This window comes from Mobula hypostoma, chromosome 12 (genome assembly GCF_963921235.1).
Source record: "Mobula hypostoma chromosome 12, sMobHyp1.1, whole genome shotgun sequence".
Lineage (NCBI taxonomy): Eukaryota > Metazoa > Chordata > Chondrichthyes > Myliobatiformes > Myliobatidae > Mobula > Mobula hypostoma.
In genome coordinates, this window is record NC_086108.1 from 46,745,059 (window position 1) to 46,762,333 (window position 17,275).

At 37.9% G+C, this 17,275-nt stretch overlaps 1 protein-coding gene across 1 annotated transcript in view; it reads right to left on the reverse strand.

The window, feature by feature from the left end:
* Positions 1 to 17,275, reverse strand: part of axdnd1 (axonemal dynein light chain domain containing 1) — a 170,616-nt gene that overhangs the window by 49,021 nt on the left and 104,320 nt on the right. The window contains exons 17-18 of the mRNA XM_063063999.1: positions 15,000 to 15,213; positions 3,476 to 3,569 (exon numbers count right to left, since the gene is read on the reverse strand). Of these exons, the coding sequence (XP_062920069.1) occupies positions 3,476 to 3,569; positions 15,000 to 15,213 (308 nt within the window). The remainder of the gene's footprint in view (positions 1 to 3,475; positions 3,570 to 14,999; positions 15,214 to 17,275) is intronic.

Consider the following 17,275-nt stretch of genomic DNA (forward strand, 5'->3'; position numbering starts at 1 on the left):
GGCCATATTAAGTCACCAAATCACAAATGCAGCAGAAACCACCAATTAATGCTATAATTCCATGATTCTGCATATTTGACATAATTCACAGCTGGATAGGAAAAGGATTTAGTTCCTCCATGAAGAATGTAATTAGCGTACTTTAGCAGATTGATTGGAAATAATTAGAGAAAATTACATTAAAATTGAAGTAAAACTAATTTCAAGTCGCAGATGATACTGCATTTTGATGATTTCTTCCAATTACAGAAAATTTAAATGAAGATAATGAGAGATCAAACAAAAAATATAGCAAGCAAACAATACAGGCAATTTATTTGCCTGAGAATACAGTCAAATTAACTGACTGAAACAAGAGAAAATCTGCAGATGCTGGAAATCCAAGTGACACACACAAGATACTGGAGGAACTCAGCAGGCCAGGCAGAATCTATGGAATAAAGCACAGTCAACGTTTCGGGCCGAAACACTTCAGCAGGACTGGAGAAAAAAGGCTGAGGAGTAGATTTAAAAGATGGGGAGGGGAGAGAGAAACACAAGGTGATAGGTGAAACCTGAAGGGGGAGGGATGAATTAAAGAGCTGAGAAGTTGATTGGTGAAAGAGACAGAAGACCATGGAAGAAAGAAAGGTGGGGGGAGCACCAGAGGGAGGCGATGGGCAGGTAAGGAGATAAGGTGAGAGGGGGAAAAGAGGATGGAAAATGGTGAGGGGGGTGGTTAGTGGGGCATTATCAAAAGTTTTGAAACCGATGTTCATGCCATCAGGCTGGAGGCTACCCAAATGGAATATAAAGTGCTGTTCCTCCAACCTAAATGTGGCCTCATCTTAAAAGACTACGGATGGACATATTGGAATGGGAATGGGAAGTGGAAGTAAAATGGGTGGCCACTGGGAGATCCCGCTTTTTCTGGTGGACAGAGCATTCAAACACCTACGTTCCATCCCCCAGAAAAAACGGGATCTCCCAGTGGCCACCCATTTTAATTCCATCAAACAGAAATTTGGAATACTAGCATTCAGTAAAGATCTGTTGGCAGCCAATTCAACACTGTAGAGGGGCACCTGGTAATTTAACAGGACAGCAGAAATGCACTTTGGTTATATAAATTATGAAGAAAGTTTAATCTCTTTTTTTATTTCTTTTGCCTTTTATCCTACTATATACTTCCTGTTCAGTTTTATCTTCCTCTCCCCCAATTCTCTAGATTATAAGACTTGACAGGATAGAATTTTATCCTCCTTTGTATGCACTAAACAGTTTCAAAATTTTGTATCATTTTACCTCAGTACATTATTCATTTAATGCTCAAAACCCAGAATGACCTGCCAAAGGGTCTCAGCCTAAAATATCAACGGTACTTTTTTTTTCATAGATGCTGCCTGGACTGCTGAGTTCCTCCAGAGTTTTATGTGTTGCTTGGATTTCCAGCATCTGCAGATTTTCTCCTGTTTGTGAATGAATTTCTACCTTGTTATATCGCCAAACTTCTTCAGCTATAATGACAGTTCAAACAACACTTCAAGTATTGATCACAAGCATTCTGGCCTTTTTGTGCATATTGGGTTGAATCTCTATTTTCCATACATTAAAAAAACTGGCTTCCACCACATCACACCACCAGGATATACAGTACTCTCCTCCCACCGTGCCTCCCGGCCTCACCTCCACCTTTCCCAATCCTCCCATCCAAGCAAGCAGTGATTGTATCTTCCCTTCCGCAAATTCAAGGCAAATGTGTACTACAATGTGTCTGAGTGAGGGGTCTGCTAGATCTGCACAGGTAGAAATGTGTGCAGAGTTTTACATGTGTATGTTGTTGAAGTAGTGTTAGGCTGCACGGTAGTTGGCAAGAGGTCTTTGTCGATGCACTCATTGACCAAACTTATGAGGACATTCAATGTTTTTTCTGCACTGGGACCTGGTCTCAAGTATATTTCTCAAGATCCCCCCACTGGACACTTCATTCCACAAGTGCTTCATTTCAGACATTTGTAGCTTTCTGTGCTCCCAAGAACACAAATACGCATAGATGAAAAGGGATGAATATGCCTTGCCCATATTTTTGTCTTTGAGCAATTTGTTCCAGCAAAGGCTGGAATCAGTGACCATCTCTTCTTTAAGGATGTGGGCATGAAATGAACTAGCTCTAGTTAGATGGAGCTGTGGACCCCTAATATTGCCTGCAGTTACTGGTGTGAATATGGACAAGTTAATGATTGAAGCTGTTTAAAGTTGGGAAAGCCCTAGAATTCTTCCCCAGGTTACACACAGAAAAATCATGAGAACAGCACTGAAATAAACTTACGGGGGGTGATTGATAAGTTCGTGGCCTAAGGTAGAAGAAGTCAATTTTAGAAAACCTAGCACATTTATTTTTCAACATAGTCCCCTCCTACATTTACACAGTTAGTCCAGCAGTCGTGGAGCATACGGATCTTGGACCTCCAGAAAGTGTCCACAGCAGGGGTGATTGATAAGTTTGTGGCCTACAGTAGAAGGAGATGACTTGTACAGCTCTCGTTACATGCACATGCAGTTCAACTCTTTGAGTGATTATGCAGAAAGTTTGAAGTTAATAACTCATCAGGGGTGATTGATAAGTTCGTGGCCTAAGGTAGAAGGAGATGAGTTATTAACTTCAAACTTTCAACAAAGAGTTGAACTGCATGTGCATGTAACGAGAGCTGTATAACTTATCTCCTTCTACCTTTGGCCACAAACTTATCAATCGCAACTCGTATGTGGAGCTTAAAACAAACACTGAATGAACTCAGTATGTCAAATAGTGCTGATGGAGGGTCTTGACCTGCAAGATTGGCCATCACTTTGCATCCACAAATGCTGCTTGACCCGCTGAAGGTTATTTTTCCAACCTTGTGTCTCTGACCTGGTGTGCATCCTCCTTGTTTTACCATTAGCACATTTCCTAGCAACTGTATTTGTATTCTGAGAATGCTGTTTGCAGGGAAAACAGACCAAGACCATAAATCAAAAAAGACTGTTATTTACTTCAGTGGGATGTTAAAAAGAAACCTTCTGAATGAGTGATTATAATGTGGGTTTGCCGCAGTCAGAGCTGGTTGCTATGACAAAGGCAGGTGCATTTAAAGGAAAACTAATATAGCACTTAAATCTTCAGCAACAACTTTTCACCTATAACACAGCAATATGTCCCACAAGGAGAAAAACAGCTTGATGATAAAGGGCAATTGTAAGCTCACATGAAGCATAAGCAGTGAGATGAAAGCATTGTGCCTACTATTCTGTTTCTGTATGGTAAGTACTATATATTTAAACTTGTCTCTGAAGTCAAACTCTCAACACCTGGCCAGGTTCTATCGTCTCTCTTTCTTTGATACTTCTGGAGCCAGATTTTCAATCTGAACATGGAGGACTGTGGCTGGAAGGTTAATGGTAGCACTTCTAGTGTTGAACCATGTCTGCAGCTGTTCTTGAAGTGTACCATCAGTACCTGTTGCGTCAGCTTGGTATCCTTGTGATTTATCATCTTAAACAGTGACAACAGCCATTCTTGTATCGTCTTATTCACTTCTCCAAGCTGTTCTCTGGAATTAGGAAATGAATATAAATGAGAATGCAGAAAGTCTCTAATTTGCAGATATTGGAAAAAGTGGGTTTTTGGTGAGCTATATTTAGCTGACAACTACTCAAACAAAAGGAGATTTCCTCAAACAAACAAATCCTGGAAGCACTTAATACCCAATCTATCCCATTCTTTAAAATCTGGATTGGTCATAAAGGGTTTAAAAAAATAATTAGAAAAAATGGGACTTGAAAGAGAAAATCCCATTAAACCAAAATATTTTCTAAATTGTACCCAGATCCTCAAAGTATGTTTAACTACCAAATTATCAGTTAATTTACTTAAGGATAAAGGAAGGGGGGATCCAAGGAGAGAAATGATAGAAAATTTATTAACAGTGTTAGCTTCTAAAGAAACCCATATCGGACAGTCCTCACGGTTAACATAATATGACCAAAACGTAAAATTTCGTATATTGACTGCCCAGTAGTAAAACCTAAAATTTGGTAAAGCTAAACCTCCATTCTTTTTAGCTTTTTGAAGATGAACTTTGTTTAGTCAAGAATGTTTATTTTTCCATATATAAAAAGATATAATAAGAGAGTCAAAAAAGGATTTAGGAATAAAAATGGGTAAGGCTTGAAAATGGTAGATAAATTTACGTAAAATATTCATTTTAATAGAGTTAATTCGGCCAATCAACAATAATGAGAGGGGCGACCAGTTTGATAGTGCCCTTTTTACATAATTCAGAAGGGTAAAAAAATTTTCTTTAAGTAGCTGTTTATAATTCTGAGTAATTGTTACACCCAAATAAGTAAATTGATTTCTTACAATTTTAAAAGGAAGGTTAGTATTAATTGATACCAAATTATTCAAAGGAAAAAGTTCATTTTTATGTAAATTCAGTTTATATCCTGAAAACTGGCTAAAGCAAGAGAGTAAAGAAAGCACAGGAGGTAACTAAGTCTTGACGTTAGAAATAAAAAGTAATAGGTCATCAGCATAAAGCGAAACTTTATGGATAGTACCTCTCCTTAAAATACCAATAATATCATTAGATTCTCGAAAAGCAATGGCTAAGGGTTCTAAGGCCAAATCAAAGAGCAAAGGACTCAAGGGACAACCTTGTCTGGTTCCACGTTGAAGTTTAAAAAGGTTGGAATTCTGAAAATTAGTAAGAACCCGAGCAGAGGGAGATAAATAAAGTAATTTAATCCATTGAATAAAATCGGGCCCAAAATTAAACTTTTCTAAGGTTTTAAATAAATAATTCCATTCAACCCGATCAAAAGCTTTCTCAGCATCTAAAGATATCACACAGTCTGATATCTCCTTAGAAGGAGAATAAATAACATTTAATAAATGACGAATATTAACGCGGGAATATCGATTTTTAATAAATCCAGTCTGATCATCAGACATGATAGATGGTAAAATATTTTCAATTCTACGGGCCAAAACTTTGGATAGAATTTTAGTATCAACCTTAAGTAAGGAAATTGGTCTGTATGAAGAGCATTCATTTGGGTTCTTATTCTTTTTAAGGATAAGTGAAATAGAAGCTTCATAGAAAGACTGTAGCAACTTACCCAACTTAAAGGAATCCAAAAAAACTGAACATAAATGAGGTATAAGCAGTAAGGAAAACGCCTTATAAAATTCTGCAGAAAATTCATCAGGACCTGGAGCCTTCCCCGAGTGCAATGAACATACAGCCTCGGCAATTTCCTCATAAGAAATAGGTTGATCCAACTGTAAATGTAGGAATGTTTAATTGGTCTAAAAAATTATTCATATTAGTATTATCAGAGGGTCAGAACTATAAAGTTTAGAATAGAATTCTCTAAAGATATCATTTATTTCTGAATGGTCAGTTGTCCTATCACCATTAGCTTTACAAATTTCTTTAATTCACCTCTTAGCTATAAAGGTTTTTAATTGGTTAGCCTGTAATTTACCTGTTTTGTCTCCATGAATATAAAATTGACTTTTATCTTTTATGAGTTGACTTTCAATTGGATAAGTTAAAAGAAGATCATATTTGGTTTGAATTTCAACACGCCTTTTATATAAAGCAGGTTCTGGAGCCAAGGCATATTTTTGGTCTAATTCTTTCAACTGATTAGCTAACTCAATTCTCCCTTCATTAGCTTTTTTCTTGACACTTGCAGTATATTAAATAATTTGTCCTCTAATATAGGCCTTAAAAGCATCCCATATAATAAGACTAGAAATCTCTTCCGGTGTATTCTCCTCAAAAAAAAAAGAATAATTTGGCTCTCCAGAAACTTTAAACAATCCTTATCAGATAGCAAAGTTAGATTAAAGCGCCAATATCTGTTTATTTGAGGAAAACCAGGGAGATTTAAAGATAAAAGCACAGGGGCATGATCTGAGACAGCAACCTCTTTATATTCACAAGATCGAACTAATGGGATCATGTGGCTATCAATAAAAAAATAGTCAATCCTGGAATACGTATGGTGGACATGAGAAAAAAATGAATACTCCCTGTCTAGTGGATATAAGAAATGCCATACATCAACAATACCACATTTCATTAGAAATGATTGAATAAGCAAAGCTGATTTATTAAGTGTCGCTGGTGTAAAAGATGACAGATCTAAAGATGGATCTAACCAGCAATTAAAGTCTCTTCCCATCACCAATGAGTAAAGGCTCGAATCTGGCAAAAACGAAAAAAAAAAATGCTTAAAGAATCCTGGGTTATCTGTATTCGGAGCATACAGATTAGCAAATACCATTAACTTATCATCTACTTTTCCTGACACTATGACAAAATGCCCACTAATATCAGACACTACATTATGTTGGACAAAGGGAACTGTATTATCTGTAAAGATCAAAACTCCCCTAGACTTAGCCTGAAGAGGAATGAAAATGGAGTCCTCTCCATTTACTGAAAAGGCGTAAATTGTCACAATTACATACGTTTGTACATCAGTTTCTTGTAGAAAAATAATTGGAACTGTAAGTTTTTCAATATATGCAAAAATCTTATTCCATTTCACAGGACGATTTAATACTTTCACGTTAAGACTAAGTAAGTTAATCGTTTGATCCATTTTTAATACTATTTAATAGAAAGGTTAAAGTAATAACCACTGGAATGTATATTAAAACCAAACAATAAACCTTGAAATGTGGTAACCAAGCAAAAGATCTCGCTAAAAATCCAAAACAGCTTCCAGAAAAAAAAACTTATCCCCCCCCACCCTCCTCCCAAAGTCAGAAAGCCAGCCAAAAGAAAGCCGACAGCTAAATCTAATGATGTCACCCTCCCAAAAAACCTACTGGTCGAGCTCCTAATTAGTTTCAAGGTTAACTGCATTCCAATCTAGACAAAACAGTAGACAAAGAAAAAAGACTTAACCCTCATAACAAGAACACATGTAGATTAATTATTAGTTTTAAAATGATAAAATGAAAAATACGCAAACTAAGCCTTATTGACAGGAAGAATCCTCAAGAAAAATAAGTATAATACAAAATAATAAAAAACCTATCAAAATTCAAACCATACGAACACACAAGATATTAAGTCATTAAAATCTTGTTCTCTAAAGCATTTAAAGTTTCAAAAGGAGAGTTAACTACACAGGTTTACCAAAAGTAAAAGAAGCAATTATTCATGTAGAAAGGTACTGAACAGTTAATTAGATTAGATTAGATTATGAGGACACGCAGTCCTCTTTTATTGTCATTTAGTAATGCATGCATTAAGAAACGATACAATGTTCCTCCAGAATGATATCACAGAAACACAAGACAATCTTCTGATTTTAAGAATTTCTGAGCTTCTTCACTCGAATGGAACCATTCCTTAGAGCCATCCTTCAGTATAGTTCTGAGCCAAGCATGATAACGAAAAGAAGGTTTAAAAACTTTGTTAAAAAGTTCTGACATAACCTTTTTGAACCTAGTACGCCATTTCGTGCCCATGGGTGAAAAATCCTTGACGATCCTGATCTTCTGACCATTATAATCAATCATTCCTCTTCGACGGGATTCACGAATTAAACGATCCTTTGTTTGAAATTCATGAAAACAGGTTATCACTGATCTGGTCTTGCTCAGGTGGTCCAGACACAAACAATCTATGAGCTCGATCAATCATAGGTAAAGACATTAAGATTTTAGGAAATAATTTTGCTGAAAAGCTTGCAAGGGATTCAGTAGGCTGTTCACCTTCCATTAACTCTTCAAGACCCAGAATTCATAGATTATTTCTTCTGCTTCTGTTTTCTAAATTGATAATCTTCTGTCTTAATTTTTTATTAGACTTAGATTGTTTTTCACAAAGCTTATGTAGGTCATCCATTTTCACATCCAAAATCATCAGAGCTTCTTCATTCTCTTCTATTCGTTTATCATGTTCAGTTAAGGTTTTTTGAATACAATCCAATTCTGCATCTATTTGTTTAATTTCAGTGCTATCATGTTTGCTGTTGTGTGCTGGGGCAGCAGGCTGAGGGTAGCAGACACCAACAGAATCGACAAACTCATTCGTAAGGCCAGTGATGTCGTGGGGACGGAACTGGACTCTCTGACGGTGGTGTCTGAAAAGAGGATGCTGTCCAAGTTGCATGCCATCTTGGACAATGTCTCCCATCCACTACATAATGGACTGGTTGGGCACAGGAGTACATTCAGCCAGAGACTCATTCCCCCGAGATGCAACACTGAGTGTCACAGGAAGTCATTCCTGCCTGTGGCCAACAAACTTTACAACTCCTCCCTTGGAGGGTCAGACACCCTGAGCCAATAGGCTGGTCCTGGACTTATTTTCTGGCATAATTTAAATATTACTATTTAATTATTTATGGTTTCATTACTATCTAATTATTTATGGTGCAACTGCAACGAAAACCAATTTCCCTCGGGATCAATAAAATATGACTATGAGTTGTTGGAACTACTGCTGAAACTTGTCGGAGGATTATTTTCTGTGTTTTCAAAGCAAATCTTCTTTCTTTTTCAATCTTTTTATTAGTTTCATAAAATAAAAACATAACATAGCAATAATACAAAATTATTGGAAATACATTGTTATACTTAAAATGAGTAATTATAAAACCAAATAGTATAAATTGACAGAATTCCCAATCACGTAGGATAATAATGAATAATACAGGACAAAAAAAGGACAAAAAAACAAACAAAAAAAAACTGGAGAAAAATCATGAAAAAGAAAAAAATAGAAAAAAAAACAAACCCCACCCCAAAAAAAGACTAAACTAAACAGAATTAGTCAACTAAACTAAAAAGACTTGGGTAATTCTAACAACGTAAAAATGGAAGAGAAGAAAACCTTAGTGTCAACGACTCCACTCCTCTCAACCAACAGTACAAAGAAGTAAAGCGAAGCAAATCCATTATACCTTCCAAAGATGCAGGAGGTTCTTCTTCTTTAGTACCTTTGGCACCCCTTGTACTCACAGTACTCATAGTAAAACAAAATGATTTTTAAAAGTAAGGTTTCAAAACATCTCGGAGACAGTAAAGTAAGTAAAGTAGGAGCGACTGTAAAAGGCTGTTACTCCATCAACAACCAGCAGGAGATCTCCTCGGGGGGGAGAGAAACACAAGGTGATAGGTGAAACCTGAAGGGGGAGGGATGAATTAAAGAGCTGAGAAGTTGATTGGTGAAAGAGACAGAAGACCATGGAAGAAAGAAAGGTGGGGGGAGCATCAGAGGGAGGCCATGGGCAGGTAAGGAGATAAGGTGAGAGGGGGAAAAGAGGATGGAAAATGGTGAGGGGGGTGGTTTGTGGGGCATTATCAAAAGTTTTGAAACCGATGTTCATGCCATCAGGCTGGAGGCTACCCAAATGGAATATAAAGTGCTGTTCCTCCAACCTAAATGTGGCCTCATCTTAAAAGACTATGGATGGACATATTGGAATGGGAATGGGAAGTGGAATTAAAATGGGTGGCCACTGGGAGATCCCGATTTTTCTGGTGGACAGAGCATTCAAACACCTACGTTCCATCCCCCAGAAAAAACGGGATCTCCCAGTGGCCACCCATTTTAATTCCATCAAACAGAAATTTGGAATACTAGCATTCAGTAAAGATCTGTTGGCAGCCAATTCAACACTGTAGAGGGGCACCTGGTAATTTAACAGGACAGCAGGAATGCACTTTGGTTATATAAATTATGAAGAAAGTTTATCTCATTTTTTTATTTCTTTTGCCTTTTATCCTACTATATACTTCCTGTTCAGATTTACCTTCCTCTCCCCAAATCTCCAGATTATAAGACTTGACAGGATAGAATTTTATCCTCCTTTGTATGCACTAAACCAGCAGTCCCCAACCACCAGGCCGCGGACCGGTACTGGGCCGCAAAGCATGCGCTACCGGGCCGCAGCGAAACGATATGATTTGACGATAGGAGTCAGCTGCACCTTTCCTCATTCCCTGTCACGCCCACTGTTGAGCTCATTACGCACGCGAGGTCATTACCCGCGCGTCATCCATGTCAGCGCGGGAAGGAGATTCAATTCCTCGAGCTTGCAAATTACGGTGGGCTGAAAAGTATGTTTGACATAACATCTCTGCCGGCATTCCGGATCAAAGTCAAGGCTGAATATCCTGAAATAGCCACAAAAACACTGAAAACGCTTAAGCCGGTCCGCAGTGCAAAAAAGGTTGGGGACCCCTGCACTAAACAGTTTCAAAATTTTGTATCATTTTACCTCAGTACATTATTCATTTAATGCTCAAGACCTAGAATGACCTGCCAAAGGGTCTCAGCCTAAAATATCAACGGTACTTTTTTTTCATAGATGCTGCCTGGACTGCTGAGTTCCTCCAGAGTTTTATGTGTTGCTTGGATTTCCAGCATCTGCAGATTTTCTCTTGTTTGTGAATGAATTTCTACCTTGTTATATCGCCAAACTTCTTCAGCTTTAATGACAGTTCAAACAACACTTCAGGTATTGATCACAAGCATTCTGGCCTTTTTGTGCATATTAGGTTGAATCTCTATTTTCCATACATTAAAAAAAAGTCTTCCACCACACCATACCACCAGGATATACAGTACTCTCCTCCCACTGTGCCTCCTGGCCTCACCCCCACCTTTCCCAATCCTCCCATCCAAGCAAGCAGTGATTGTATCTTCCCTTCTGCAAATTCAAGGCAAATGTGTACTGCAATGTGTCTGTATGAGGGGTCTGCTAGATCTGCACAGGTAGAAATGTGTGCATAATTTTGCATGTGTATGTTGTTGAAGTAGTGATAAGTTGCACAGTAGTTGGCAAGAGGTCTTTGTCGATGCACTCATTGACCAAACTTACGAGGACATTCAATGTTTTTTCTGCACTGGGACCTGGTCTCAAGTATATTTCTCAAGATCCCCCCACTGGACACTTCATTCCACAAGTGCTTCATTTCAGATATTTGTAGCTTTCTGTGCTCCCAAGAACACAAATATGCATAGATAAAATGGGATGAATATGCCTTGCCCATATTTTTGTCTTTGAGCAATTTGTTCCAGCAAAGGTTGGAATCAGTGACCATCTCTTCTTTAAGGATGTGGGCATGAAATGAACTAGCTCTAGTTAGATGGAGCTCTGGACTCCTAATATTGCCTGCAATTACTGAGTGTCAATATGGACAAGTTGATGATTGAAGCTGCTTAAAGTTGGGAAAGCCCTTGAATTCTTCCCTGGGTTACACACAGAAAAATCATGAGAACAGCACTGAAATAAACTTAACGCTGATTTATACTTCTGCGTCAAATGGACGCCGTCACCTACGCAAGTGGCCTACATGCGTTGTGAGCATTTATACTTGTGCGTTGGTGTGTCTGCGTCGCTCTGTAATTCAGGCATGTCGCGCATGCGCACACACCTGCCCATGCAAGGCTTCATGGTCATGGTAGTCTTTGCCGGGGTAAACAAGTTTAAAGCGAGCATCTTTTTTCGTAAAAGCGAAATGTGTCCTCCATAGTTTCGGAGATCTGTAAAGCTTTATGGAAAGCATTGCAGCCAGAGTTCCTTCTCTGTCCTTCAGTCACCCAATGGGAAGCTATTGCGGTGTAGGAGGAAATGCGATGCTACCAAGTTGACCAATCACAGTTGATGCGGTCTGCGCTGCCACAACGCATAGTTACATTTTAGGAGAGGTGCACGTCAGGCTATGGCGTAGGGATCCATGTAGGCTCTGCGAAGGGTTCGCGGCTACACCGTACTTATGACGTCGATTTGACGCAGAAGTATAAATCAGACTTTACGAGGGGAGATTGATAACTTCGTGGCCTAAGGTAGAAGGAGTCAATTTCAGAAAACCTAGCACATTTATTTTTCAACATAGTCCCCTCCTACATTTACACAGTTAGTCCAGCGGTCGTGGAGCATACGGATCTTGGACCTCCAGAAAGAGTCCACAGCAGGGGTGATTGATAAGTTTGTGGCCTCGGTAGAAGGAGATGAGTTATACAGATCTCGTTACATGCACATGCAATTCAACTCTTTGAGTGATTGTGCAGAAAGTTTGAAGTTAATAACTCATCAGGGGTGATTGATAAGTTCGTGGCCTAAGGTAGAAGGAGATGAGTTATTAACTTCAAACTTTCAACAAAGAGTTGAACTGCATGTGCACGTAACGAGAGCTGTATAACTTATCTCCTTCTACCTTAGGGCACAAACTTATCGATCACACCTCGTATGTGGAGCTTAAAAAAAACATTGAATGAACTCAGTATGTCAAATAGTCCTGATGAAGGGTCTTGACCTGCAAGATTGGCCATCACACTTTGCATCCACAAATGCTGCTTGACCCGCTGAAGGTTATTTTTCCAACCTTGTGTCTCTGACCTGGTGTGCATCCTCCTTGTTTTACCATTAGCACATTTCCTAGCAACTGTAATTGTATTCTGAGAATGCTGTTTGCAGGGAAAACATTCCAAGACCATAAATCAAAAAAGACTGTTATTTACTTCAGTGAGATGTTAAGAAGAAACCTCCTGACTGAGTGACTATAATGTGGGTTTGCCTCAGTCGGAACTGGTTGCTATGACAAAGGCAGGTGCATTTAAAGGAAAACTAATATAGCACTTAAATCTTCAGCAACAACTTTTCACCTATAACATAGCAATATGTCCCACAAGGTCCCACATGCTGCGTCAGCTTGGTATCCTCATGATTTATCATCTTAAACAGTGACGACAGCCAGTCTTGTATCATCTTATTCACTTCTCCAAGTTCTTCTCTGGAATAAGGTAATTACTTTGAAACTTACAGAATTAAATGAGGCAAAGCTACGTGACAACCAAAGCATATCACGAAGTCAATCGGGAAGGATCTATTAAAATTTTAAAAAGTTATTTGTTGTTTTTAATTCAGCCACCCAGTTGACCTGATCCCTTTCTTCAAAGGCTACCTTCATTCCAGCAAGATGCTCTGCCTAATTTCAAAGTGTATTCCTATATCCTTCTGCTACTGGAACTACTGCTCTATGACCATGGATTACGTCCAGTCCAGGGTCAGCCAAGGTCCCATCATTGGATCCCATTAGTATCGCTTACCTAATACTCTCCCTAAGACTTCATAATGGCGGTGTTAACCTCAATGAGGAGATAGTGTCACAATCTGAAGTAGAAATGTGTGTTTTTTATTCTACGAGATGAAAACCCATTCCCAGGTGCGATGTGCGGAAGAGAAGTTGCCTGAAATATCACAGAAGCAATCTGAATAGGAAGGTGTCAAAACAGTTGAGTTCAGGAATGCACACTTCAGTCTGGAGTTGGGGCAGTGGAGAAGAAATTTATGAAATTCAGTAAGGTAGGCTATACTGATACAACAGACAATATGAATTGCCAGAAAGCATCTTGAGTGGAAGGTCATCAGCCACACAAGACAATTAGCCAACTAACTGAAACTCACTGAAAAAAAATCACAAAAATAATTTTCCAAAAAGCTAACCCAGGGAACACAGACATTTCAAAATATCAACCACCTACATAAAACAACGAAAATAGACACCTGTTGTTTTTCTAAGTAAATTATAATTTGGAATATTCTTACATTTCAGTTCTTTCTGGTTAAAGTGAGTCAATTAGTTAAATTAAAATTTATCCATTAGAAAGGATTGTTTTATTTTATTACGTAGATGTTAAGGAAAGTAATAGTCACCAAACACAATGGAAAGATGTTTCTATGCGCACCTAAGCCTTTAGCGGAAGGACTAAGTATCTACAATAAGCACAATCTGTGCCTGTCAGGACATGCTAAACAATCAGATTATTGTGCAGAAACACATAATATATGAAGGTTTGAATACACAGTTTAGAAAGGGGGTGTTAAAACAGAGACTTCAAAACATGAAGTTCTGGTTGTTTTGAATCTCCTGGCAAAAATCCACATTTTCACTGTTAATCATAGATTTAGTCGTTGTCAATGATTTGTTATACTATGTCTGTATTTGATGCAGAAATCTCCAATTTATATGAATAACTTATAAATAACTCATTGTCAGAGATGTTTAGTTAGCCAGACATTCCTCTGTTATCTTTAAATCTATGATATCAGTTGTGGTTTCAACTCTTAATTTATTTTCTCTTTGCATACCTCTGATGTGTGAGGAATCCAACTGTTCACCCACAGGAAAGAGAGAAAGAGAGAGTTAGAGTCAAATATAAACTTAATTCATTTCAGCATCATGTTATTCTGGAATATAAAATGTTGTGTGCTGGGGCAGCAGGCTGAGGGTGGCAGACACCAAGAGAATCAACAAACTCATTCGTAAGGCCAATGATGTTGTAGGGATGGAACTGGACTCTCTCACTGTGGTGTCTGAAAAGAGGATGCTGTCTAAGTTGCATGCCATCTTGGTCAATGTCTCCCATCCACTACATAATGTACTGGGTGGGCACAGGAGTACATTCAGCCAGAGACTCATTCCACCAAGATGCAGCACAGAGCGTCACAGGAAGTCATTCCTGCCTGTGGCCATCAAACTTTACAACTCCTCCCTTGGAGGGTCAGACACCCTGAGCCAATAGGCTGGTCCTGGACTTATTCATAATTTACTGGCATAATTTACATATTACCATTTAACTATTTATGGTTCTATTACTATTTATTAGTTATGGAGCAACTGTAACGAAAACCAATTTCCCCCCGGGATTGATAAAGTATGACTATGACTAAAAGCATTTTATATGTTATATTCTGTGATTATAACTATTTAAAAATAATTTTTATTTGCTTATAATTGTTAAAATTTGGTTTTGTTGGGATTTAAATATTTTACCAGAGATTTGTGAACATGCTTTCTAACTTCATTCTTGAAATAAGAAAATAATTAAACATAAACATGCAAATTTGAAATTAAAACAGAAAATCCTTAAAATACTGAGCAAATCAGATGGCACCTGTGGAGAGAGAAACAAGTAATGAAACTGTACAATTAGTAATACCTGATATCTGGGAGATTGCTTTCTTTCTCCCCTTCATTCTGTGTTGCTGTTAGTTTCACTGTCTCTTCCAATTGACTAATCAATGTAGGGAAGAAGTCAGAAAGCTTCAGCAAATTATGTTCTATCAATCTTTTATCTTCTAGATTGACAAAGTCAAATTTAGTTTGACAGGATTCAAATGTGTCCTGGAACTTCATTAAATGCCAAGCAGTGCCTGTTAAAATAACCACAGATAAAATTGTTTCAGCAATCCATAATAATTCTTGGTCTATTGTGATCTGGATTGAAAGAGTGTGAGCTCATTGTGTTTATAGGATTAGGGAAAAGGAAAACTCTCAATCTCATTGATTAAGAACAGTATTCTAATTCACTGCATCACCAGACACTTTGTTCTGCCCTGGCGTATTCAACATGTTAAATTTTAATCAATCAAAACCTTACAGTAGATCAAAATACAAGTTACAACTTTGTCTCAGTTATAGCACCCTCACTAAGTTATGAAATGAAACCCCAGGTCAGAGACATCCACTTCAGTTCAGTTGTAGGGAAGTACTGACTTTCACAGGGGAAATTACAAGAAGCATCCTTTGTCTTATCTAGTGGATGTAAAAGAAACTAAGACATAATTAAAAGAAAGGCTGTTCACACTCATATCTATCCCTTAAATGACATCCTTAAACAGCAGTTTGTGCGTGTTCCTTGGATTTTCAGCATCTACAGATTTTCTCTTGTTTGTGATTTTCTTAAAACATTGATGCTTGAGGGACCATGTTACATATAAATTAATTACTACCATTCCTGCACTCCACAACTTCAGTAGTTTTATATCACAGGTTATAACGAGGTTTGGGATGTGCTGAAACCATAGATGAGTTGTAGAATTGTAGATCTTTCCATTTAGAGTACAGTTATAGAGTGAGCAAAAACATAAACAATTTATAGTTTTTTGCTTTCTTTGTAACTCATGTTTACAACCTCAGGATATCTATGGCTTTCCAAATGAAGTTCTGCTAAATACTAAAGCCAATTCTATTTCACCATTCCAGGATTAACACAGCAATAAATCCCTTATGTCTTTGAACTAAAACAATCTGGGATTAGATTCCATGATGACACTTCAATGCAATATCAAGAAGTAAGAGCTTTATCTCATGGATGAAAGAAAACTTAAAAATAACTTGCATATATGGTACTTCATGGCACTATTTTGAAGAAAAGTGAGGAGCAGTGCCAGACAACATCTATTCCTCAATCAATATCATTTTTTTAAAGTGTGGAAGCTTGCTAAAGTTTCTTACTTTACATCAATAATTACATGTGAGAGGAACTTCATAGACTGGAGATCACTTTGAGATATTATAAAAGAGGCACAAAAGACACTACTTAAAGATAAGTCTTCCTTCCTTTATTTCTAAAATATTCTGTGATGCATTTGTGATGGTTCATAAGCAGATTAAACAAATGGGCTCCATTATAAACTTTAAAATTCTGAATTCCATTGCACAGCAGACCTTCCTAATGCACCTTCGGTTTCCCTTCAGCAACCTCCAACAGCGGTAACAGATTCACAATGGCAAACTTTCTTGGGCACATTGGACTTTGTTGCAAGTGGGTTGGAGATTAAGAATAGGGAGCTTTTGTAACAGTTTTACCAGGAGTTGGTGAGACGCCATCTAGAATACTTTACACGGTTTCAGCCCACTTACCTAAAAATGGATCTAGTAGCATCGGAGGTGGTCCAAAGGAGATTCATCAGGCTAATTACTGAAAAAGTTGTCCTATCAAGAGAGGCCAGCCAAATGGGTTTATATTCTGTGGAGCTTAGAAGAATGAGGTGTGACCTTTTTCAAACACGTAAGATCCAAAGAGAGGTTGATAAGTAACTACCGAGATGTTACCACAAGTGAGAGACTCACAAGCAAGGGGACAGATACAAGATAAGGGACCATTCATCTAAAACTGAGGTATGAGAAAATTTGTTCTCTCAGAGGGTTGTCAATCCTTGAGGCTGGGGGAGGCCAACGATTAGTTATATTTAAGGTGGAGATAGATAAACATTTGAAAGATTGAGGCCTATTCCTGCCCCAATATTCTTATCTTCTTGTGTTCACAAAGCAGTTCTCTGGTGACAGAGTGAGATATAAATATGAAATCTGAACATTGTATTGGTTTCTCATGACCACGTAGTTAATAAAGGTAAGTATGTTCCTCAGATTCACTGAATTCTTCAATATGACTTTTGGTAGAGGAAAGCTGTAGCAGAAACCTGTTGTAAA